Source organism: Furipterus horrens, unplaced genomic scaffold, assembly GCF_987537825.1.
Source record: "Furipterus horrens unplaced genomic scaffold, mFurHor1.1.pri manual_scaffold_3, whole genome shotgun sequence".
NCBI classification, from domain to species: Eukaryota; Metazoa; Chordata; class Mammalia; order Chiroptera; family Furipteridae; genus Furipterus; species Furipterus horrens.
The window spans coordinates 37,629,643-37,655,211 of record NW_028327173.1 but is presented as its reverse complement, the minus strand read 5'-3'; the positions used below and the strand labels follow the sequence as shown (position 1 = coordinate 37,655,211).

General features: G+C 49.7%; 1 protein-coding gene across 4 annotated transcripts in view; it reads left to right on the top strand.

Annotated features, from left to right (window-relative positions):
* SSBP3 (single stranded DNA binding protein 3) overlaps window positions 1-25,569 on the top strand; it is a 156,615-nt gene that overhangs the window by 106,841 nt on the left and 24,205 nt on the right. For all 4 annotated transcript variants that reach the window (XM_090269519.1, XM_090269520.1, XM_090269521.1 and 1 more), the window contains exon 5: window positions 7,113-7,202. In XM_090269519.1, the coding sequence (XP_090125645.1) occupies window positions 7,113-7,202 (90 nt within the window). The remainder of the gene's footprint in view (window positions 1-7,112; window positions 7,203-25,569) is intronic.

Sequence of the window (25,569 nt, the reverse complement as noted above, 5' to 3'; positions counted from 1 at the left end):
CAACCCACGTACCCCTGTGTCCTGGGTGCTTGGCACCTGGTCTTTGTTGAGTTTCAGTCAAGGAAGGCCTCACTTAATGGTTTCACATGTGGGCCCCATGCTGCGACACGCTGAGGCCTGAGTATTGGGGTGGGGTGAGGAAGGAGGGGATTTGCACAGCACAGTTCCATTTTGTAGCCTTGTAAATCAATCAGGAGGGGTTGGCCGACCTGGCAGGAGTCCCAAGGTTTACTCTGAGCATTTGTTGTTATTCACTTGTCCAGGAGTCTCATGTGCATAGAACCATTTTTAAGACAGAGAAAAAAATGGGTGGGGGGAACTCATGCTGGTCTGTGAGTGAGGATAACTGGGGTTCTTAGTGTGAGGCTGGAAGATAAAACCTTGTAGGGAATATCCCCTGTACTCTCACTTCTTGAAAAACACACGAATGCTTGTCCCCTACCATGAGATACTACAATGCTAGATGAGAGGCTCTTGTCTCTTGGTTTCTTTACAGGGACCTTCTTGCATGGAGTGAGGAAAGGGCCCAGCACGACATCCAGGGCTTGCCAAGTCTGTTTGTTCTTAGAGCTTTGGGTTCTCTGGGTATTGGAAGGTTTGCCAGTGATATATTGGGATGCTTGGTGCCAGGTAAGTAGGGGTTCTCAGAGGCCAGTCTTCTGCTTAGAATCCTTCCCTGTTGCCTAGAGCAGAAAGCCCAAATTCCTTAGCACAGCTTTCAAGGCTCCTCACAGTTGCTTAGATTCCAAGGCCCCAGGTTTGAACCCTGCTTCTTCACTGGTAGCGGGTGGAGTGGGTGGGAGGAGAGAATATACTTACTCTGGGTCAGTGGAGGTGTTCAGGTACCCCTCAATGCAACCAGATTTGGATGACGAGGGATGCCTGTAGTTGAAGTGGCACTGGTGTGAACCAGCCGGTGTGTGTTTGGCGCACACCATGAGGGCCCCAGTGGCTGTGGAACCACCCTGGGATCGTAAAGAAACCCTCTTCAGGGGGAAAGTTGAGGCATCAGCCCTCCTTGGAAGTCTCCTCAGCTGTAAACAAAACTAAAATACTTCCAGAGCTTCAGGCAGTTGTCTGAAGACACCTTGGACTTTTCCAGTGGACTCTACCCAGGCGGCTTAGAGGATGCAGCTGGCCGAAGTGGGCCTTGCCACCCTACAAGGCCTGTTTTCTATTTAGAAAGAAGTTTAAGTTAGCTTTGTAAAAATGCACAAGTTACCAAACTGCATAGCTGATGGATTCTGCCTTTTTAGTCCATGTATGTATGCATATACCAAAACTTTGCTAGAATCCATGCATAAAATGTCAAGAGGGTACTAAAGACTTATTTTTCTAGAAAAATGAATCTTCCATTTTTAATCTTAGGAAGGGCAGACACAAGCTACTTTCAGCAGTCGCCCAGAAGATCCCTATTTAATGCTGAACTATAGAGATTTGATGCCCTGGCTGGTTTAGCTCAGTGGATTGAGCGTCGGCCTGCGAGCTAGGTGTCGCTGGTTCGATCTTCCAGTCAGGGCACATCAGAGAAGGAAAACTCTGACTCCAAAAAACCTCCGCTGCCTTGCGGCATACCTCTTCAGGGGAAAGGCTAAGGGAGTAAACCCCGACAGAAAATCCGGAGCCGGAGTCCCTAAGGCGGTTTGACGTTGTAGTCAACACCGGCAACTCCTGCGGCGCACCTGAAGCCAAGCTGTATTGACTCCGTCTTTCCCTTGGACCCTTCAGCTGCGAAGAGAGGGGGGGTCTGCTGCATGGGCAACAGCAGACCCTCCATATTACCCTGCCCAGGCTCTGTAGCTTCAGCGTCATCGCAAGATGTCGATTCAACACGGGAGGAGACAGATACCATGTCACTCCCGAGTCGGACTGCACAGCCATTCTCGGCGGTGCAGATAGACTCTTAAGAAGCTACACCATCGTCTCTCGAGACGGACGGCTGCCGACGACGATGTATGCATATATGGGTAAATGTTGGTGAGGAGGGCCAGGGGTTGGGGAAGCCCAAATGTCATCGGCTGTTACCTGCAGGCTCCAATAACGAATAGGTTTGTTGATGGTTTTTAACATTTGATATCTAACTGTTCCATAATGCAGAGGAGAGTTAAAGTGCAGGGCCCTCTGGAAAGAGGATTGTCCTTCTGTTCATGCGGGAGTTGCTGTTTCTAGTCCCTGTCCCCCTGGGTGTGTAGATTGGGCTGGGAGATCAGCTTGGAGGTAGAAGGGCTCTTGAAGTCATCTTCTCTGACTCCTCCATTGGACATGTGAGGAAACTGAGGCACACAGTGAGAAAGGGCTTGTGCATGGGGTCCCAGCTAGGGCTGAGCCCATTGGTGGGGGGGGGGGGGGCCTTGTCTCTGGTTACTGAGACCAGTACTCTTTCCTGCTCCAGTGAGGGTCTTCTGTCCCATGCACCTACCACAGCCCTAGCCTGCTGTAGGCCTCAGTGAACATCAGGGGGTTTTAGTTTGGGTTTTGGGTTTTTAGAGAAAACTCACATGAGGTGCTTTGCTGAGTGCCTTAATGGAACTTGAACTCCAAGTTGGAAGCCACAGAGAGAGGCCAATTACTGGTAACCTGGAAAGGCCTGGCTCCAGATGGCCAGGTTTAAGCAGGTCTCTGAATAATAAAAGTTATAATCATTTATTGAACACCTGCTGTATGCCTCACTTTGTGCTGGGTCTTCGAGACTATAAAACTGCGCTTGCTGTTGAAGTGTGGGGGTGGGGGCCCTGTCTTCTTAACCCTTTTGTCACCCTGTTAGACTGGTTGCTGCTTTTCATTGTCTTCATGATTTTCTGCCCTTTGAAAAGTTTTTCGTTATTCTCAGTTTTTTTACCTCATAATCAAAGAATAGTAATAACTTACAATTCAGGACACAAATTTAAGCACTGCAGACTACTTAATTTTGCTGCTGGAAGAGGCTTTAAATGATAAAAGTCATCTCTTTAGCTACCTGCCACCTTAGTCACTGCTAACATGGCCTTCCTTTTGTTTAAGGGTATCAGAAGTCCATACCACACCCAGATGCAGAGCAGAGAATTACACAGTCCATTTACTAAATCATGGTCACCTCAGCCCTGACATTCAAGGGACTGTGGACCACCCACCCACCCACCCACCCACCACCAGTTCCTAGAACTACTGAGTCATTCCTGATTTCATAGAAAATGAGATCTTGGAGTGAGGGGAAAGCAATGCTCTCAGGTTCAAGTTTTTATTTAACAGGTTTTTTAAAAAGTTATAAGATATGCTTATGTTATATTCATAATACATAAAAAGCTCTTATATATCACTAAGGGAAAAAGTCATATACCCAGATAGCAAAGGGCATGAATGTTTTACCATGAAAGTAGATCTACAGATGGCTAGTGTAAACCATTTCAAAAGGAAGTGATCCAAAAGGTAAGTCAGAAATACCAAAGAGAAGCCAATTTGTAATTACCAGGTTACCAAACACTGATATAATGCCTGTTAATTAAATTAGTTAAATAATGATACATCGACATATATTAATAATAGGTCTAGTTAAAAACAATCAGGTTTCCTTTGACCACTTATGGGGAGGGTAAGTGCTTATGACATTATTTAACAAAATGCAGTGACTAATTTTCTTTTTACTTTGCTGTGTTATAAAATACGAAAGTGTTTTTAAACTAAATGGTAAATGCTAGTTTAAGGAATAGAATTAGTGTAGCTTTTCAGCTCTTTGAAAACAAAGCATTGTTTTTCTGGGCTGAAGGCTGAGGAAGAATAGGTCTGGACTTCCTGAAGAAGGCAAATAGAAAAGAGTTGTCTTGAGCCTACTCTTCATTCTTGTCTGTAAAGTGGAGGTGTTTGTGTCTACCTCAGAAGACCACCTTGAGGGTTCAGGGACAGATGGTGTGAAAGCGCCAGGCCTTTCTGAGTCTCAGACTAGATGGCTCCCACCGTCCACACCTCCTGGGCTCCACTGGATCCTTCACGTACCACAGTAGGAGCTCCGTTTTTCTCACCTTCATCTCAAAAACAAGTCAGTTGCACAAAAGAGGGTTTTGGTTTTCCCCAATTGATGGCCTGCTTCCACCTATCATTGTCATTGTTAGTCCACTCATCCTGCATTACTGGTGGACTTGAATAAACACGTGACTAATTGGGGGGGGGGTGCCGCTGTTTTAGAAAGACGTCAGTTCTCCTTTAAATATTTATATACAGAGGTGGGCAAAAATAGGTTTAAGTAGTCTTTAAAATAAAATTTTTTAAAGTAGTCTTTAAAAAATTTATTTATTTATTTGTTTTTAGAAAGAAGGGAAGGGAGGGAGAAAGAGAGAGAAACAGAAAAAGAAACATCAATGTGTAGTTGCCTCTCACATGCCCCCAACTAGGGGCCTGGCCTGCAACCCAGGCATGTGCCCTGACTGGGAATTGAACCGGTGACCCTTTGGTTCGCAGGCTGGCACTCAGTCCACTGAGCCACACCAGCCAGGGCTAAGTATCCACTTTGGTGGTTTAATTGCCAGCCATTATTACTTAAAAGATAAGTCATAAGTATATGAAATAATAACAATAATAATGATGATAAGCAAGACAAATAGTATAATGATTAATAAATAAATAATAGTACAAGAATAAACTCTTTCACATATTAGAACTGTAAACCTACTTTAACCCAACACTGTGTATAAGACCATTTTTATTTTGGGAGGGAGGTGACTTTTATAAGTGATCTGAAGTTTGGAGGGATAAGTAGATAAAAATAAGCAAGAAAATGTCTATTAAAGAATTAAAGGCAATAATAAAACACATTGTAAAATTGATAATTAAAATAAAGACATAGGAAAGAATTGAAATGCCCAGAAACAGACCTTTGTAAGAATTTTTTCTCTGATTTAAGATTGGTGGGGATAGACTCATGGACATGGATGACAGTGTGGTGATTGCAGTAGGGGCAGGGGGCGTGAGGGGCATAAGTGGTAATGGGAAAAATACAATTAAAAAATACTAGCAAAAAGAAAAAAAAGATGAGTGGGGAAAAATCATACTAAGGCCATTGACTATTTGAGGAGTAAAAATCCATATTCTTTACCATATCCTGAAAGGTTAAAGAGTTAAATATAAAACCAATCTCTGAAAGAACTTGAAAAAAATATAGGTGGATAGTTACCGCACCCCATTGTTTTTTAAACTCTTCTGCTCCTGCTTCTGAGGAGTAATTGTTGGCCATAAATCATGAAAAGTTGCATTTTCACAGAGCCGCCAACCACAAACAAACAGTGCAGCTAATGGATAACCTGGCGTATTCCCCCAGGCAGCCCTCATCCCAGATAACACTGGGGGGTGGCTGGCTTCTCCTCCTTCTGGGTGGTACTGTGGCCTCAAACCTAGGGAGGTGGAAAGGCCTAATCTGTGATGTTTGGGATGCTGATAACACATCATAGTGATTTTCAACCGGTGTACCGCAAGAATTTTTAGAACATGCAGTATCTATTTAGTGAGGGCACTGACGTGTTTTCCCTTAGATTGTCAAATAAAAAAATGACAACAGCCAATACAACAGTAACCGTCTAGTGTGAATGAATCAAAATTATACCTTTTTTTTTTTTTTTTTTGTCAGATGGCAAAAAATATATTTTTTGATGTGCTGCAGAATTTTAGTAATTAGTTTATATGTGCATGAGATGAAAATGGCTGAAAACCGCTACATTGCAGGAGGGTTGTCAGAACCTTTTTAGTGACAGAAAGGGTTGCTTTTCTGTAGGCAGAATCATTTTGAAATGTTGGGCCAGAAGGGCCGGCCCAACCCCACCTCATTCTCTTTACCTAGGGCCTGTTAAAACACCTACTGTGTGCCCATACTCAGTCCTCCTTGCTTCCAGACGACTGAGCTTTCCTGGTTTACAAAATATAGCTCACTTAATCATCTACAAGCCTAAAGACCAGGCGGAACAAGAGGCACCCCACTTCTTATGGGAAACTCATGTAAAAAGGCCAGTTGGCTTGCCCACGGTCATCTCTTGCTAGTACAGGCACCATTGCTTGTACCCAGTTGTACTGGTTCCCAGGGGATCTCTTCATTTTGCTGCATGCAGTGTGTTTGTGGAATTCATACACTGCCTCATTTCCTTCCATCCTTCCATCAGAATCGGAAGTCTGGAGTTCTGGTTCCTATTTTTTGGCTGAGGAAGGGGAAGAAGGGACTCCTTCAAGGTGGTGATAGAGCAGGCTGCATTTGTAAGAGAAAAAAAAGCGTTTTTGACCCCAGTGGCTCACTCTTGTCTCACAGCACCACTCAGACCCCTGGGAGACGATTAGTGATTCAGTTTCAAATTCTCAATCCTGGCAGAATTTGGGGACCACTGAGGCCCAAATCGGTGGGGAGCAGGATGGTCAGGCCTGTGCCTTCCTGGGCAGCCTCCCCGTGCCTGTGCCAGCATGGGGCCAGGCACAGACACTCCGACCACACGAACAGGTGGGGCGCAGATTGTCTGGAAGGTGGCCAGGCTAAGGCAAGCAACGTCTGTTCACCCCTGGGAGGCATTTGTTGAAGCAGATGTACCAGGTAAATGCCAGAATAGCAGCATTTAAAAGGAAAAGTAATGACCCTCCCTCCCCCCAAATCCCCACATTGTGTAGCCTACCTCCTGTCCTACAGCACCCAGGACTGATGGGACCAAAACACACCTGCCCTCCCTTACCCTCTCCAGGGACATTTCCCAGCTGGACTGCCTGTTTATTCATTAAGTTGTGGATATTTATTGGTCTTCTGCTCTGTACAACATGCCAGCCTCTTAGGGTACAGACATTTATGAAGTGCCCCGCCTGTCCTGAAGGAACTTCATAAAGCAGCTGAGTGGGTAAGGCACGGCCTCCTTACATTAAAAGAGCTACTGCATTTTGGCCACCCACTACAGCTCTTGCATGTGCAAGGTGGTAGATGTTCTCCTATTTTAGAGGTGAGGAAATGGAGGCTCAAGAGTTCATCATTTGCCTAGGAAGTGACACCTGCAAAGGCGTTATTGAGAAGGGTCTATGGAGGACATGGGCGGACAGGAGGGGTGGGGGCTGCGGTTGGAACTGTGTGTCTTTCGTTGTGGGTACAGCCTCTCTAACTCTTCACCTTCCTGTCTCCACAGAGTGCAGCAGCCGCCCCAAGCCCAGTGCTTGGCAACATTCCTCCCAATGATGGGATGCCTGGAGGCCCCATCCCACCGGGTTTCTTTCAGGTACGTGCTGGGTCCTCGGTTGGTCCTGTGCTCCTTTCACTCCAGGCCAGTCTTCGGCAGGCGGGAGGGAGGGAGAAGGAGAGGGAGAGGAGTAAGTCATAGCTCAGTTTGCCATGGTCTAAATACCGTCGCTTTATGCTGGTCAAAGCCCTTTCCTTCCCATCCCTTTCTCCACCCCGTCTAAAAACAGAGGCAGGGAGAAAAGAGATGGAGAGCAGACACCTCCCGCATGTGCTGGAGTTTGTTTTCTTCACACCTGCTTTGCAGCCACGACACAGTCACCCCTGGTCAGGCAGGCGGTGGGGCTGCTTCCAAGTCCATGTGGAGCTGTCTTTTAACAGAGGCTTCTTTTTTTTTTAAACAAGTAAACTGTTCTTTGTTTCTGTTTTGTTGCTGCTGCTGTTGTCATTGTTTACTTTGCCTGTCCAAACTTACAAACCTTAGGCGTAATCTAAAAAAAAAAAAAAACCCAGCAAACCCACCATCCTGGCAGGTCTCGGAACCCTCTCCCTCTGGTTAACCACTTGATTTTTTCCGAGTGTGATCACAGACAGCATCCCATGAGCATCTGTGCCCGCACTGCCCCTCCAAAGCAGGAGCAGATCACACGTTGATCAAGAGCCTGGCCTTTTCCAAAAGACACCTTGTTGGCCTCTCAGGGGCTCTCTGTGTTGTCAGAGTTGGGTGTGGCTGCCACCCCGTCTGTGCCTCCTCCTCCATGTCTCTGGTCTGTTCCCTCTGGGGGGGGCTCATTCCATTTAAACCAGATTGAACTGGGAAGTGCCTTCCATATGCAGGGCTGGGACGAACTTGATGATGATGCTCTTGAGTGTAATATCCCATTCTTTCAGACCTGTTTGCAGCTGGGTTTGAGAATCTGTCTGAGGTCCCCAGGCCTTTTGCAAGGTTAGCACTTCCAGATAAGAATATGGAATGAGTGGTTGTGTAGAAAAGAAGGCAAAGATTTATTTGTGAAGCCCAAGAATTCTAAACTGTGGGCCAGTGAGGCAGAGTCCAAAGACACTGGTGTTTGGTGGGAGCCAGAATTTCACACCATGTGTGCGCAGCAGTGAGATGCGGGCTGCAGGAGGCAGGGGCCTCCCTGGTACTAGAGGTATCTGAGCAAAAACGGGAAGAATGCCTCTTAGGGATGTTAAGGATGGGAGATGACCTAGAAGACACTTCTACTTTGCAAGATTTTACATTTTGATTGATGTTAACTCCCAGGAGAGCCTGGTTAGGACATGCTGCTCACCAGACAAGGGAGTCAGTAAAATATGAGTGTACCCTGAAAACAGAAGCAGCGTGTGGCCTATCCAGACGGCAGTAAGGAGTGTGAGAGGGACATAAGGATGGCAGTTCAAGGCACTGGATGGCCACGCATGGTGTATGCATTCTTAGCATACTGCCCAAACTGGGGTCTTCTTCCAGGAGTAGAAATGGGTGCAGCCTCAGAAATCAGTGTGTAGGCTCCAGGTTGGACAAGACCAGGCATAGCCTGAGGCTTGGCTTGGGGTTAAGGCCACAGGCATTGGGAAGAAAGATTAGACTTCAGAGAGAGAGTCAGATGTTCAAATCCTTGGAAACCCATGGATCCAAGAAGACAGGAGTCAGGTGGGCTCTACCTTTTCCCAGAGAGGAACTCTTAAGGGGCTACTGTCTGAGATGGTAATCAGTGCTAAGGGGCAGTCATCTTCTGGCCACTACACCCAGGGCATTCTATCCCCAGCTGGTGGTTTTTCCCACAGGTGTTCTATGTGCGGGGACTTCTTTCTGATGATGCCATGGATGCCCATGATAGAATGCAGATGTGGCTTTCCTGCCTGGTGCTTAGAGCCCACCCAGGTACCAGGCTCCACCCGTGTGTACCCCTACTGAGGCTGCTTGCTGCCATCTGGGTGCCCAGTGCAGACGGTGGGATGAGTTGGACAATAGGCAGATATATTTTTTAAAATAGGCCATTAAGTTCTATTTTGGCCTGAGTCTGGGGCAAGGCAAGATCTGCCTGATATATGGGCAGCTCCCTATTTCCTGCTTTGGTATAATTGTTCATGGTTAAGGCTTAATTCCAGACATACTTCTTGGGCCCTCCCTTGTGACGTTCAGGGGTGTGTGGTCAGAAAATCCAGACTGATTTCTGTCCTTATTTAGCTGCCACCAGCCACCATCACACAGAGATGACTTTTAGATCCTCTTGACTTGAGATCTTCTCTGGTCCTCTGTTAGGGTAAACCATCAAGAGCTGGCTGAATCAGTGAGCAGGGGGCTGTGTGCCATGGCCTCTGCTTCCTGGGTGACTTTGGCCGACAGCCCTCCCCCCTCTCCAGAGCATCATTTCCCCATCAGTCAGATGAAGGTGGATGGAGTTTTTCCTGGCCATGATGCTAAACCACTAGGACTGGGTCACTGCTAAGGTGAAAGGGTATCTTTCTGGCAGGAGTTAGTGGCTTCCCATTTCCAGAGCAGGCCAGCCCACAACAGGAATATTAGCTATTGATTGTTGGCCCTGCCCCTCACCCATCTTACAGACGGGCACTCTGATATTAGAAGGGAAGTAGAGATGGTATCAAGGGTTTTAATCTGCTGCCCATAATTGCACTTCCCCTGCTTGGCCATGGCCTGGGCAGGCAGCTCTGCTGTAGGAGGGTCTTTGCACTGGGGAGCCAGCTGGGGTTGGCCGATCCAGTTTTGGCCAGACCCCGTGCCGAAGTGGCAAGCCCAGCTTTCAGGTCAGCACTCCACCCCCACTTGGTGCTAACTTTAGAAGCCAACAGGGCTGCCAGGGTGGGTGAGAGAGAGCAGCTGTCCCCCCCATCCCACCCCGCCTCCCCATTCTGGCCCCTCAGGAAGCAACAAGGGGGCTGTCCTCCTCAGGCCTCTGACTGCCAGGCTGTGAGGCTGCTCCTGGGGTCAGAAGGTCTGGCTTTGTGTTTCTTTGCTCTTTTTTTACTTGTTGTTTGGGTTTCTGAGGTGGATAGTGCCTGTCTGGTCCTGTGGCATGAGATCGTGTGTGGTAGCAGCAGGTTGAGGGCTGACAGGGAGGTGCTTTGGAGCCTGGCCATATTCACAGTTGAGGAATATTGTGGGGTTCTTGGGGGTCATGGCAGAACTTAGCAAGGGCATTCTAATTCTGTGTTCCTTGTAAAAAGATTGCCCTAATCTTGGTATCCCCAGCACCTGGTGTGCACTAGGGCCCCAGGAAATGTTGGAACTGAGTTTATTTTTATTGCTCACATTACCAGGAGTGGAGCCAAACCAGCCCCAAAGCTTGAGACCTGACCAGGCTTGGAGGGTCTGGGATGGGGTTCTGGAGGAGGGCGGGGAACAGAAAACTAAAACCTGAGGGGTGCCTCTGTTAGTGCCCCACCTGCAGACATACCTTGGGCAAGTTGCTCCCCATCTCTGGACTCAGTTTTCTCAGCAGTAGATGAAGCTAGATAGACCAGATGATCTCTGAAGGCCCTTCCAACTTGGATTTTCTGCTTTGGAACCGGATGGATTTTACATAATCTAGCAGTGGCATTTTTTTTCATGCAGCTTAAGTCATTTGGGCTGCACATCTGGCAAACTTGCCTTGGCTTTGACCAGGCTCACTGGTCTGGGTGGGTCCCCAGCTCCTTGGTCCTAAGGTAGTTCAGAGCGAGGCACTGCCTCATGAGGATTTTAAGTCCAGAGCTGGGGAATTGCAGGAGGACAGGGGTCATGGAAAAGGGAGCATTGGGTACAGGCTGTTTTTGTTCTTGTTTTGTTTTAAATTCCAATAATTGTTTTCAGTTATGTAGTGTTTTTAGACACGCAGCTTACTTTCATTTTGATCACAGTTCTTTCTGCAGAGGAGGCGTGGCTGATTGAGAAAGTGAGACTTGGGGAGATGGCCTGCCCAAAGTTATTAACTCAGGTTGTAATAAGAGTCTAAACCCAGGCTTCCTGGTTCCTGCTCCTAGTGCTCCAGGTCTAGGTACAGGTCTGATTGTCTAGAGGATGAAGAGAAACTAGAGAAAAGGAGGGAAAAAATGGAAGGAGACGGAAGCTCTATAGTCATCTTTTCTCGAAAATAGCCATTGTTTCCATTCAAATGCCAGCTGTGATTGGTTAGTGGTGGCTGCTTAGAACACTGTGTTGAGAATGCTTCTGAAGCTGTATCCAGGCCTAACAGATACTGACTGGCCAGATTTACCATCAACATGGATACATAATTGGTAGTTCATGTCCTGCGTATTTGCCATCCCCAGTCTAGTCCAGACTTCTCATTTATAGATGTGAAATGAAGGCCCAGAGGCAGATGAGACTGTGGTTTGTGACAGTCATTGGCCATCTCTGATGTGAAGGCACAAGGCTTGGCTCCAAGTCAGTACTGAGTTCACCGTAGCCTGCCCACATGAGCACCCAGCCTACCAGAGAGACTGAAAGGTAAACCCATACCCTGTAGCAGGAAGTGAGAGACCTACCTGCCCAGACAGGAGATTAGGGAGGGCTTCCTGGTGGCAGCGCAGCCCTGGCTGGGACAGTGTCCAGAATGAAGTGGTGCTCAGTAGGAGATGAAGCTGGAGATGTTGCCGGCATTTATTGATGGATCTTGTTTGGGAGTGTGGGCTCTATCGGCAGCGGGGGAAGCCACTGGAGTACCCTGGTCTGGATAACGCCTTGGCCAGGTCTACATTCCAGAACAGTTACTCCTCAACAGCTTCACTGGCTCCGTGGAGGCAGGGACCCAGGTGCTGAAAACATTGATGGACACTAGCATTGCAGAGACCCAGCTGGGGTCATAGGACTAAAGGCCTATGCCTTTTCTGGAAAAACAGCCCTGGGCGACCCAGCTCCCTTTGCCAAAAGCTCAGTGCATCCTGCTCTAAATATATTTTCTGCTGTGATGGGGGCAGTAGGGGTTGACGTGTCCCCCATTCCGGTGAATCCTCATTCTTGCCAGTTAAGCCCATCTACCTTGGAAAGACATTGAGGTCTGCCTCCAGAGAATCCTCCCATCAGTGATGGGGGGAGAGAAGGAGCAGATGATGTGTATGGCACAGGAACCAGAGGGATGATCCAGAAAATCAAAGGGAGAGAAAAGCACACATGATCTTGGATGTTTCCTATTGAGATTATAGGGAACATTTCTTACCTCCCGCAGAAGTAGCTCGCGTTTCTCTGGGAGACAAGCAGCCTCAGGAGGGCTCTGATGACTTACTGGACAGTCAGTTCTGTCATGTAGAAGATATTCAGCCCTGCCTCTGTGAGGCTTCAGCCCTTAGATCTCAGATCCTTGAGAGAAAAGAAGAGGAAGACCAATTTGAGTCTTTATAGGGAAGACAATTCTACCACTCACCAATTTAACAGTGAAGTAGTGAGCTCCTTGGTACTGATCATAACCAAGCAGAGACTAGATGCCTAGCAGAGAGCCTTGGGGACTGTGAGCCTTGGAATGGGGTGCTGTGTTTCCAGGGAGGGTCAAAGCCCAGTGAAGGAGAACATGCCAATGTAGCAGTGTGGGCAGTTCTAAGAGCTGGGCCGAGTACGGTCTATTTCCTGCCTTTCTCTCCAGTGAGTAGCTGAGTGAGCTGACATTCCTTCTGTCACAGGAGACTCTTCTGTGCTGACCAGGGCAAGTCTGGGACTTGGGGGACTTGGGAAGAATTAAACTACCTTGTTTTTATGGTTTTCAAAGCCTGCTACTAGGGAGGATTTGATCATGGGGGATCTGGATCCCCATTTGACAGATGATGAGTCTGAGGCTGGAAGCTAAGCCCTGTGAGACCTGGCCAGGCTGGTTGATTATCCCTTAGCCCATGGGCCAGGTGTGGTCTCTGAGGGCACAGTGACCTCCAAGTCATCCAGCCCTGGTGAGCACTGCAGACAAAGGAGGCAGACATGGACAGGCAGGCAGTCAGTGATTACATGCAGGGGTCAGTGCCATGGGGGCTGGCAGAAGGAGCAGCCAGCCTGGCCAGGGGGCTGTCTGGGAAAGCTGCCTCCAGAGGCTGACATTTGAGCTGAGGCCTGAGCTGGAGGCAGTTGCGGGTAAAGGGGGCAGGGTGCCAGGACACCAGAATGAGATGTAAAAGGCGAGTTTGGGATGGATGGCAGGAGGTCTGGATGGCTGGACAGGGGTGGCAGCGGTGGGGGGAAGATCCAGGTGAGCCATGACTTAGACATACAAAGGACTTGAACCTAAAGACAGAGGGGAGCTGTGGAAGGTTTCTAGGAAGGAGAGTGACATGATCCCAGGAAGAATGCTAGTGGCTGGAGGGGCCAGGGTCTCTGTAGGCTGGCCAGTGTGGAGGTGTGGAGTCTAGGCTGTGGTACCCTCAGGAGGTGGCCAGGGCCTGAGATGAGGTGGTGACTGGGGGTAGTGGCCTGTGCTGGTGGCCCCTCAGTAGATGTTGGAGCTGGGGAGGAAGCAGAGCCAAACGGAGGCCCAGGGTTCTGGGTGGCATTGGCCCTTCCTGGCTAGGTCTTTGAGGTAGGAGGCTATGTTGCTGAGAGGCCGAGTCTGAGCTGCCTTCCACCCTGTCGGGCCCCACGTGTGGTCCTGTGGCTGTCCAGCCTAGCCCTCTCTGGCAGCCCCAGCTAAAGCTCGCAGGCCCTAAAGCGGAACTATTTGAACCCTTCCTAAAGTTTCTGGTAGAACACTGTCCAGATTAGAAGAGGCATCCCTGGCCCTGGCTGGGTAGCTCAGTTGGTTAGAGCATCATCTCAGTATGCCACGGTTGTGGTCAGGGCATAGACAAGAAGCAACCAATGAATGCATAAATAAATGGAACAACAAATTATTTTCTCTCTCAGATCAGTAAATAAAATTTAAAAAGAAAGAGAGAGAAAGAAAGAAAGAAAAAGAAAGAAAGGCATCCCCTTCTGTGATTTCATTTGATCCTATAACGTGGACCTGAGAGCTGCTAATATTCCCATTGTACGGATGAGAGGAAACTGAGGCTCAAATTGGCCAGAGTTGCTCAAGGAAGATCGGATGGGGCTGTGAGATCTAGAGATTCCTGACAAACCCTGTCTTTTGGGGAGCAAATCCCCTCCCCTTTCTGGGCCTCTATCTGCTTCTCTGTGGGCAGAAGGCATCTGGTAGATGCATTGGCCTATGTGTGTGAGGGGAGGACAGAGGTGCTGCATCAGGGGTGAGTGGGGACAGAAGCACCCCCTCCTTACAGCCCCTAGACCTGCTGTCTGGCTCCAGACTGACAGAAGGCAGGGTCACCCCTGCTGAGAAGGATTAGAGAGGAGGTGGGGAGCCCCAACTGCTATTCTCCCCAGCCACCCCCCATCCCACCGTTCCAGGCTGACTTCGCTTCTGAGGTGGCAGCCCCTCCTCTGGTTAACTCTGATGAAACCAGTGGCAGTTGGGTGCCCTGGTTTGAGGCAAGCCCTGCTGCCAAACTGCTGTGTGTCCTTGGGAAGCCATCCTCCCCTCTCAGGGCCTTCTTTTGCTCATATGTCCAGTGAGGGGTGCTCAGGAGAGCTTTATAAACCCCTGGCCACTCTGAAGCACTGTGGTTTGGGTTGGTCCGGTAACACACTCCCTTACCCCCGCCTGCCTCTGGACCTTCCCCAACAATTCCTGGTCTGTATGGAAAGGCAGGGGGGGGGGTGGCTTTTTTTCTTGCCAACACCGCCTCCACAAAGGTCAGGCTGTGTTCCCACCCTGCCCGGCAGCCAGCCTGGTGCCTAACGTCTGCCCAAGAGGCAGATGACCAGCACTGGGCTCCTAGCAACAGTGGACAAAAGGTTACTCCTGACATGCCAGGCTGCCTCTGGCCCCCTCATCCTCCCTCCTAAAAATAGGGGGAAGAAAGTTGCGGCCTTGACTGGTGCGTGTGCTTCTGCACACGTGCAGGCCTGTTTGTGTATGCACATTTGAGATACAACGCCCCCCCCCCCAAAAAAAAAACCCACAAAAAACCAAAACTGTGAACTCCACATGTCGCTCCGTAACTCTCACTGATGAAATGGAAAGTTGAACATAAATCAATGTCCGCCGCCCTGTTAGCTATGCATCAGCAGTCAGTGCCTGGGAGATTTTCTCGGTAACAAAGCACCCAGCCACTTCATGGGCCTCGGCTGCCCCCTAACGCAGAGCCGGTCCCACACCAAGGAACCCAGCGGGGGCTGCATCCAGCTCCTGGCTGTCTGCCTCTGCCTCCACCACCTCAAATCCACCACCCAAGTCTTTCCTCTCTGTTGGGTGAAAGGAAGGGGATCATCTTCAGAAGGACCCTTGGACCTAGGAGGCCTGGGCTGTGTTCTTACTCTGCTCCTTGTGCCCCTGGAGACCCTGGCAGCCGCGGCCCCTCTCTCTGGGCCTCTTCTCCTGAGCTGTAAGCTGACTCCCGGATCTCTGACTTTTATGGATCTGATACTCAAGGATTGGTGTCAGCAGATGCCTTCACCTCGCATTTATTAAGGGCTTGGGCTGGTTTATCCTTTTCCCCTTTGGACCTGGGTTTTTATTTTGGGTTCCTCTTAGAATTGAATTTTTCCCCTGTGCTTAAGAGCTATTCTCTGGGTGATCATCTTGCCCTGCACAGTGGCGGTGTCTGATCCCCCATAAGATCCTCCTGCCTCTCGTGGTGGTGGGGGGAACCCCCTTGTGTTTTTGCTTTGTCCATAGTTGGCTAAAGGGGTAGACCCTCCTTTGCTTCTGCCCCTACCTTTCTTCTCTGTGAATTATGCTGAGGTTTTTCTCCTTTAAAAAAAAAAAAAGGTCAAATTCCTCAGCCCTTGTAGCAGAGAGGTTTGGGGAAGAGAATTCCAGAGGAATCCTGTAATAACATGCCTTGGCATTATGTGGATCAGGAGAGACCCCCTGAATAAGATCACACCACCCCAGAAGGAAAGTGGTCTTCAGGGAGTCCGGGCTGGGCCCAGGGCCAGGGGGCAGAACTGGGAGTCGGGGAGCATTCTTGTGTATTGCCAGGTACTAACTGAGGCTGTGTTCTAGGAGCTGGGGATACAGCAGGAAATCCACAGTGTGGATCCTGCTTTATGTGCTGTTTTGCCTAAATTAACTCCTTAGCTGATCTTCCCCTGACAGGTTCCCTCTTCCAAATGAGGGCCTTGGGATAAAGTAAGCCCCTGGGTCCAGGCCCATCAGTGGCTCTGTGAACTTGCCTTCTAGAAAGCCCTGTCTCTCACTGAGTCCAGAATGATGGGAATGATGGGATAAGACTTGGTAAGCACATGGGCAGGGGCCATGCTGGGTGCTGGGATTCCCAAGGGGCTCCTCTACCTGGGGACACCATATCAGCTCTGTGTGTAGTGCAGGGATAGGAGCAGGAGGGCACCAAGCGGGGGCAGAGGCCTCCCAAGGAGATGACCTCTGAAGAGAGGTGTTACAACATGCAGTTGCTGTGACCAGGGGCCTTGGAGCAGGACAGTCTGCTACCACTTCCTGGCAGTGTGTTCTGAGCAAGTTACCCGGCCTCTCTGATTACTGGTTTTCTCAGCTGTGCTGAGAAGCAGTTACTCAACAAATCGAAATGTCTCCTTTTGGAGCTCCAATGAGGGCTGACTGTATAAATGCATACGGTGTTCAATAGTGGTTTGTTGCTGCCACTGAATGATGACCCATTGGCTTTAGGATCCATGTTGATCAGTGGTCAGATGCCAGCGGCCGGCCCTTGGAGCTCCTGTGTGTCTGTTGGCTCATCTGCCTCCTCTGTGTCCCGTCCCTCTCCTGCCCTCTCTCTCCGAAGGCATTCTCTCCTTCCTTGTGGCCATAACATTGGCATATGGGTTGCCTGGAGAAAGTCAGTTAACTTTCTGATCTCGGTTGTTTCACCTGACAGTTGGGGCTGAAATAAGCCCTGACCTCTTGGGGCAGCTGTGAGGCTGCCATGAAATGATGCCTCTGAAGCCCTGCTTGGCGCCTGGTACAGGGGACACTCAGGATCCTGTGTTGTAGACACAGCAGGTGTGTCCTGAGGCTGTTATTTTCTCCAGTCTAGAGGCCAGGTAGAGCTGGGTCTTCCAACTTTTTCAAGAGCAAGGGCCACTGAGTTTTCTTGTTTGGTGGCAGTGGTGTGTGGGAGAGGGTCTGTTCTCAAGATTCACGGGCTTTTTAGTGTTTACCTTTCCAATTTGACTGACATATTTGGCACCTACTAAGTACAGGCCCTACTTGGCCCTTTAACATGTGACCTCACTTAATGGTCTGCCACCTTGATTCCTGGTTCCGTGGTCCACCTTATGGGAGGCAGGGAAGCTGGCTGTGTGATTCTGTTCCTACCAGAAACAGGCTTGTTAATGTGAGCTTGACAGAAACCAGCTCACCCACCCAGGAATCTTGGTCTTTACCTATATTCCTGAGTCCTGTCACTAGTGAGTGTCAACTGAGCATCATTTATTTGAGTTTCAGTTTCCCCACCTATAAAACAGGAGCAGCTCCACCTGCTTTACCAGCTAGGTGGGAATGAAAGGCAGATCAGCAATCTGCACACGGGCTCCTTCCCAGGCGCTGGCATGTATAGGGCGGACTCTAGCCTGAGCTAACTACAAGTTAGTGAGATAGCTTATTCCCCTTCCTCAGGTGCTCTTCTTGTCATGGTGTCCCTTCATTCAAACAAACAAACAAACAAACAAACAAACAAGGTTCTTGGTAAGACAGAGCTCTTTGTGATCTAGCCCCTGCCACCCTCACCCCGTTGTTGGACCAGCTACTGCTCCCTGGGACAAGGGCCAGAGCTCTTGCTCTCAAACTCAGCTTCTGCCCCTCCAGCATGTCCGATGGCCTCTTCTTTGGGCTGTAGAATTGTCCCCTTTCCTTCTTGAAGATTCTTCAATTTCAAGTCAGTTTTATTCAAGAAGACTTTAACAAAGTCTCCCCATCCATCCCTCAAGGCCTGAAGTGATAGGTCCCAAATGTTGGATCTGGCTACATGCCCTGTTCTCAGATTAATTATGGTAGCTGATCTGGGGAAACTTACTCTGAAGTTGTGGAAGGGGTCTAAGAGTTTGGGGACTTGCAGTCTCTTTTGGGGCAGTGGCTTTACCTGTTGGGGCCCAATTTTCCAGCTGTAAAGTGCAACAGCATTAGCAGGAGTAGACATGGGAGGTGCAGAAGAAACTTGTCCTCTCTCCTCTGAGGCATCAAAGGCTTTGGGGGTAGAAGAAAAAAGGGACCACTTAAAGGGCCAGACTACCCCTCCAGAGTTTGCTGAAGAGCACCCACATCAGGAGGGACCTTGAGGGCCTCTTGGTGAGGGCCATTCTTCCAGCCTGAGACTGGCTCACGTGAAGACTGGTTATGTGTTGCTGGGCATTGGGGCAGCTCCCTGGGAATGGGGCAATAGGAAGGTTTAGTCAAAGAAAGAGAGGGTTCCTGAAGTATTCCATGAAGTAGGGAGGACCACAAGGCACAGCTTGGTGTATCTGTAGCCTCGCCTTGGTGAGGGCCAGTACTCCAGGTATCTAAGTCCCGTGGCTCTGTGCAGGGGTGGGGCAGCCCATTTTACAGGAGAGGGAAGTGAGTTTCCTGGCGGACTGGAGGCCACTCCTGGCCCACGAACCTGGGGCTTTTCCAACAGCATCCGCCGCACAGCTGCCCCTCGTGTTTCCTCTTGAGGAGCGCCAGGCTTTACCACCCGCGGCCCAGGTAACTGGGCAGGCTTCTTAAACCGGTTTTTCCCCGGAGTTCTGGTTTTCCTTGCCCCATCCTGTTGCTTCTCTTTAGCTGAGGAAGGAAGACAAGATCTTGGGGCATTCCGCAGCTTCTCTGGGAAGAGTCGGCTTGCTAAACAACCCAGTTATCCAGATAGTTGCAAAACTAAAGGGGAAAACCTTGGGGACACTTGGGGTTGAATTCGGGCATTCTGCGTTTGCGGCTTCCAGAGCCCTGCATTCCCCCCCCACCCCACCCCCCACCCCCCTCCCCAGTCGACTATGATGAATTCTTAGTCTTTGGAATTGTCTGTTGTGGGTAGGGTAGGAAGGTCGTGTGTATGCCTGTGTCTGCAGAGAGTAAAGCGGAGCAGGAATTCTCTGGGTGGATGAGGCAGTGCCTTTTTACCATGGGCCTCACCATCACCATGCTGTTGTGACTCCCAGCAGAGACTCAGGGCTGGTGAGAGGTGCTGTAGGCCTGGGGGGCAGGAGTGGGATGTGTCTGTGCAGCACTATCCATTTTCATAGCGAAAGGCCATCTTTTGGGGGGTAGAATTTGATTCTCTTGGCAAGGTAGGTGTCCTCCCCACATGTTCCAAGGGAGGGGCATGGTTCTGGGTCCTGGGTTCATCTCCACCTTCCCACTCACCTGCAGAGCAGATCTCCACTGCAGCAAGCAGATGGGAAGGAAGAGGTGTGCTCTCTGCATCCTGGCTAGAAACCCACATGGTTTGTTGGGACCAGGTGTTGGAAATCCTCATCTGGGCATTTGATTCCCAGCTCCTTTGCTAACATTAAGGAGGGTTAGCTGATACGGGCTGGGGTGTGGCTTAGTGGGAGAACCCCAGGAGGGATGGAAGGAGCTACTCACAGACATGCAGTAACAAATTTCCTCACTCCATATGCAGTCAGCAAGAGATGGGAATTAGCACCCTAGACAGCTGTGAATTCAGGGTTTTCCAGTGGCCATAAGTCTTGATTTCTCACTTGAGATAAGGCACAGCACCATCTTTGAAAAGAAACAGAAGGAATGTGTGACTCCCAAGACAATATAGATCTGATCGCCATTCGTTTGTACAAGTTCCCAAAGGTTAACACCCCTGCTCCTTGGCCTGACAGTCCCAGCCCCAGGGTCACCATCTTGTTCGTAAGGCCCTCCAGCACCACACGCACTCTGCCCACTTCTGCCTGTCAGAGGAGGCCTGTTTATCCCGCCCAAATGTGATTGTTACATAATGGCCGCCTTCTCGCTCCCTAGCACACCTGAGACCTGCCTCTGTTGCAGTGCTGCTGTGGTAATAGTTATACCTTGGTCTCTCCAACCAGCCTGGGACTCTTGAGAAGGGCCAGAGTACTGCTAATTTGTGTGTCTTTAGCGCTTAGTGCATACTCAGCCCAGGGTTCTGGTAGCTGGAAGCACTGCTAGATGGACACGGGTTCTGCCCATGTGTTCTGGGTATTGATGCTTCTTCCTGGGCCCCTGAAAAGAGTGCTCAGCTGTGTGGACACAGGCACATGCAGAGAAGTCTTCCAAAAAGGCCTGAAGAATTCAGCAGCTGGAGGCAAAGTCAACTCTCTTATCCCCATCCCACCACAGCCATTCAAGGTAGAGCTCTTTGCTGAGATGACCCTAGAGACTTCCTCTGTGAATTCCTTGACATAGGAGAGGGTCAAAGAGCGTGCACCTGCTAAGAGATCTCAGGGCTGGAATCAAGCCCCCAGAATGCTTTGTGTTGATAAGTGAGGGAAGAGCTTGTTCCCCAGCATTGTGGAAAGAATGAAATTGGGGAGATGGTCAATAAGGAGATACCCCGAGACTGGCCAGCTGGACGTGAGTGCCAATTTTTGTGTTGATAATGCTAAAAGATCATTTTGTTCAAGACTCCTGGCCAAGAAAACTGGGGCTCAGAGATGGGCCAACATGATGTGGTGGTAGGAGAATCACACCTCCGGTTTGCTGACCCCTGGTAGGGCACTCATTCTGCTTGTCCTCAAAGGGGTAAATCTTGGCTTTGATAAAGAACACCATAATGTGACTGGACTTCAGTCCTTTTTAAATGGGGTTAATTTTTGCTTTGTTTAGCTTATTAGAGAGATATGAGGTAAAGAATCAGAAAGTAGATGAACTTTTATTTCCTTGAGAATTTAAAAAGACTTCATTTTTTTCCCCTCTTTAGTCTTAAAAACCTTTACCTAGTTCAAGTGTTGGCAAACTTCCTGTGAAGGGCCAGATAGTAAATATTTTAGGCTTTGTGTGCCATCTGGTCTCTTGTCATAACCACTCAACTCTGCCATCCTGTTCTGAAACCAGCTGTGGATGGTACATGACTGAATGCGTCTGTGTTCCAATAAAACTTTATTTACAGCCCTGTCTGGGTGGCTCAGTTGGTTGGAGCATCATCCCGTACACCAAAAGGTTGTAGATTCAATCTCTGGTCAGTGCGTGTATGGGAGGTAACCAATCTCTCCACCCCCACCCCCACCCTTCTCTCTCTAAGATCAATAAACATCTTCCTGGGTGAGAATTTAAAATAGAAACTTTATTTACAAAAACAAGTGGCGGGCCAGATTTGGCCCAGAGTTATAGTTTGCCACCTCTTACTGTAGCTCAACATGTGGCTGTGCTCTTGGGGTCCTCGTGCTGCAACTGGCCCCTGCCTCCAGTCCGGATGTGCAGTGTGGTGCAGGGAACCGAGTCTGGACCTAGGATTAGTGGGGCTCAGTCTTCCCTTCTGTGCGCAGGGCTGGGGGAAGAGGCAGGGAGCAGTGTGTGGAAGAGCTCCTCGTTAGGTCTTGGATGCCGCCATACTTTCATTTGCCATGTTTCCTCCCTTTGTTTTAAAACCTGTGGCCTGATGATTCTGTGTCTTTGTCGCTGTGCGGCAAGCATGCCTCACCACCTCTTGAGCCAAATGTTTGCTGAGTGCCTCCTGCAGGTGTCTTGAGGGCCCATCCCAGGAAGCCAGAGTCACAAGTATGCGGAACTCTTGCTTGCCCAGCTCCCTGGCTTCTCAGCGCTGCCCTGCCTCAGAGAGTTGTGGGGAGAGAGGGCCTTTGCTCAGACGGAAAACAATGAGTCTTTGCTGATCTTTGCTCAGAGTGAACCTCAGTGCCTGTGAAGATTCCTGATGTTACACAGAAGTATCTCCAAGGGGCAGACAGTTTGTACTGTCCTGCACTCTCTAATTGGTGACTTCCCCACCGTCCCAGGAATATGGGCCACCACCACTTGCCAGACTTCTCCCTGGCAAAACCCATTCCACTTATCTAGTGTCTGTAGAGGGTCATGATTATTGTGGGCCTTCTTCTAGGCAACCAGGAGCCCCCTGACTCTGAGCTCCCTGTCATGCTACAGCCCTGGTGATTGCTTCACAGTTGGGTGTGGCTTAGCCCCCCGAGGACCTGCTGGGCATGTGTCAGACTTGTGTTGGGTGGGCATGAAGATGGCTCAGGCTCCTTCCGCCCTCAGCTTTAACTCCGGCCTGTACCCCCCACATACATACACAGAAACCTTGTCCCCTGAGGGGACAGATAGAAGCAGGATAGGAAGACAACTGTCCGAGCCACTGCTGAGTTGTTCCCATGGGTTGAAATGAGAAAATTAACTTTTCCTTGGATGAGCTGCATGTTGAAGGGAGGGAGCACACCCTTGGCCCTCTCCCCAGAATGGGTTTATAACATTTTCCATCACCATTCATGTCCAAGGAGCAAATTGGATTGTCTGTCGTATGCCTTTCACCATGTATGTAATCAATGTAATTTTATATTCATTAAAGTGACACGCCCAACAGACAGGTTACAGAGGCCACCAGTAATGCAAGTCGTCCATCTCCCGCTGCCAGTTGATAAAACCCACCCCATCAGCCTTGCCAGACCAGTGGCCAGTATCCTCAGGAGGTGGGAGGAATGGGGATGTGTGGGGCGTGTTGTTTCCGAGCAACTGAAACTTCACATCCCCTTCCCCAAAGGCCTTCTGCAAAGATGAAAGACACACTTGGCCTAAATGGGAACTGAGCTGCCTTCTGTTTGGGTATCACTGGGCAGTGTACAGAGTGCTCTCACAGCTGTCCTGTGGCGCGGGTCTCAGCCGGACCCCTTGCCCATCTCACAGTTGAGAAGCCCAAGACCCAGGGTTATAAGACGGGACTCCCACTCCAGTGCTTTGACTTTTCAAGGCCCACACTGTTGCCACTGTCCTTGTGCGTGCTCCCTTTCAGGCTTGCCTCTGCACCCAGAAAACCTCTGTTTCTCTGAGAGTCTGTGATTTCTAAGCAGGTCAGAGCAGCTTTGGGGAGTGTGGGGTGGCATTCAGTGAAGGAGCAGTGAGCTTTGGAAATACTAAACTTAGCACATAGCTTTTATTACTTCTTTAAAAGAAATCAGTGCAGGTTTTTAAATTTTTTTCAGATTTTTAATTTTAAGAAGCTGTTCTTTCTCATCCCCCAGAGTCTAGCTCAGAGGACCAACTTGGCCACCCTGTAACTTTTTCTGGTTCCTTGAACCCGGAGTTGTCACATGTACCCACCCAGGGGCTGTTGACCATGGCTGCGGGTGGCTGCCTGTGGACTGAGCCTCGATGTCCTCTCCAGGCCCTGCCCTGATGTCCATGTGGGGTGCAAGGCAGTGTCGTTGCCCTTGAGGAGCCCACAAGTTACCCACAGATAAGGCAGACTGTCTGAAGTGGATGCCTGGTATTCAGAGAGCACCTGAGTGGGTAGCAGGACAGGCTTCACCAAGGAGAATATGTGGGCTTTCAACAGGGCGAGTCCAGCTCCCACTCTCCCTGGAAAATGGACAGTAAGTGGCAACTGGAGCATGAGGCATGGGGGACTGTGGATGATGGGGGACCCTTCTGTATGCCTGTACCACTTGCCCAGCAATATTTGTACACTGTCCCCAATTTCCTTATGAGGAAACCTGACTCACAGTATGTCTGTGAAACCGTGAAGCCTTCCTCATAATACCACAAGCCCATCTATCGAAGATGGCTTCATATGAAATACAGGGACTCAACCAAGATGTGACCGGGAGGCATAGGTGGGTCCTGCTGACTGACTGCTCTGCAATGCTTTTCCACGGAGACCTAAGATCCCGTGTACAGTGAGAATGCTCGCTCCTCACCACGTCAGTGCATGGCAAAGGCTCTTTCACTTAACTCTGTGTCCAGGCTTCAGAGTTTTAGTGGAACGGTCCAGTGTGTGCCTCGGTCACACCCACCACAGAGCCTCCTCAGAAGCCGCTAGATGTAACACTACCCAATGCTGAAATTACAGGAAAAAGAATAAAAAGGAAGTGCAGGGATTATGTATCTCCGGTCAGAGGTCTTAGAAATGTCTGAGACAGAATGGCAAGTTCATTAACAGGGTCCGGGTCTGAGTGAAGGCCCAGTAAGTGGGCACATTCCCTGCTTCCTCTTTCTAGACTCAGTAGAGGGATTTCCAGAGTTGGGTTCTCCCACCCCCACCACCCTACCCCCTTGGCTCTGGGGAGGGTGACTTACAATGGAAAGAGTTATGACTTCTGGGCTCTCATCCCAGCTACCTGATGGCTAACGTTCTGTGGCCACTCTGTGCCTCTGTTTACTTGTCACCTTCTCCTGAGCTTGTTTTTTCTCAACTAGTCTGGAAGCTTTTAGAGGCTAGAAGAGCCTCATGCACCTCGACCCGCACCCCCCAACGTGGGGCTGACTGTGATATGTATGTGGGTGAGTGACTAGATGTACCCACTAATCTTAGTCTTCAGCCTCTTTGCTCCTCGCACTCTGTAGTGCTTGTGGGATGGTAGGCCAGCCAAGATCCGCAGGGGCTTTAGAACCACACCCTGAGGCCTGACTCTACCATTTAATAGCCATGCAGCCCTGGGAAACTGGCTTCACTTCCTAAGCCTCAGTTCCTTGGCTGTAAAATGGAGCAATTGGGAGCCCTTACTGTGAGGAGTGGAGGATTACATGTGCTAATGCAGGTCAGGGCCACGTTCACCATGTGGGATGTGTGGCTCCATCATTATTGCTATAATTGTCCCTATTTCACTGATGAGAGAACAGAAGTCCAATCAATGGCAGAGTCAGGATTTGAACCCAGGTCTTTCCACACCCTGTTACTTTATCTAAAATGAATGGGCCCCTGGCTGGTTGTGGATCAATGGATTGAGTGCCAGCCTGCAAACCAAAAGCTCACCAGTTCGATTCCCAGTCAGGGCACATGCCTGGGTTGCTGGCCAGGTCCCCGCTTGGGAATGTGTGAGAAGCAGCCGGTTGGTGTATCTCTCACACATCAATATTTCTCTCCCTCTCTTTCTCCCTCCCTTCCCATCTCTAAAAATAAATAAATTAAATCTTTAAAAGAAAAGAAAATGAATGGGGATGTGGTGTCATGAAGAGAGCCCTGGGCTGGAGTTAGGAAATGTGGCGCTGCCACCATCTGTTCTCAGTGGCCTTGGACATCACACCACTGTAATAGGCCTCTTCTTTCTCCCCTATAAGTGAAGGAAGGACATTGGGTGGCAGGATATATCAGGACCACCCAAGAAATAGGTAGTAAGGACCCCCCCCCCCCCCGATCTAGCCTAATACTCTGTGCCCCTCAGCTGTGCGCCCATCTCCACTCCCCTGTGACCCTGTGGTGTGCTGGGGTTGTGATGGGGTTTTCTCATTAGGTGACTGGCTGATCTGGGCCAGGGTTCCCTTGCCCTCAGTATTCTGAACCTTAGCTCCAAGTCAGAGCAGAGACTTCTGAGCTGCTGCTCCCTCCCCAGACTTAACAGCCCA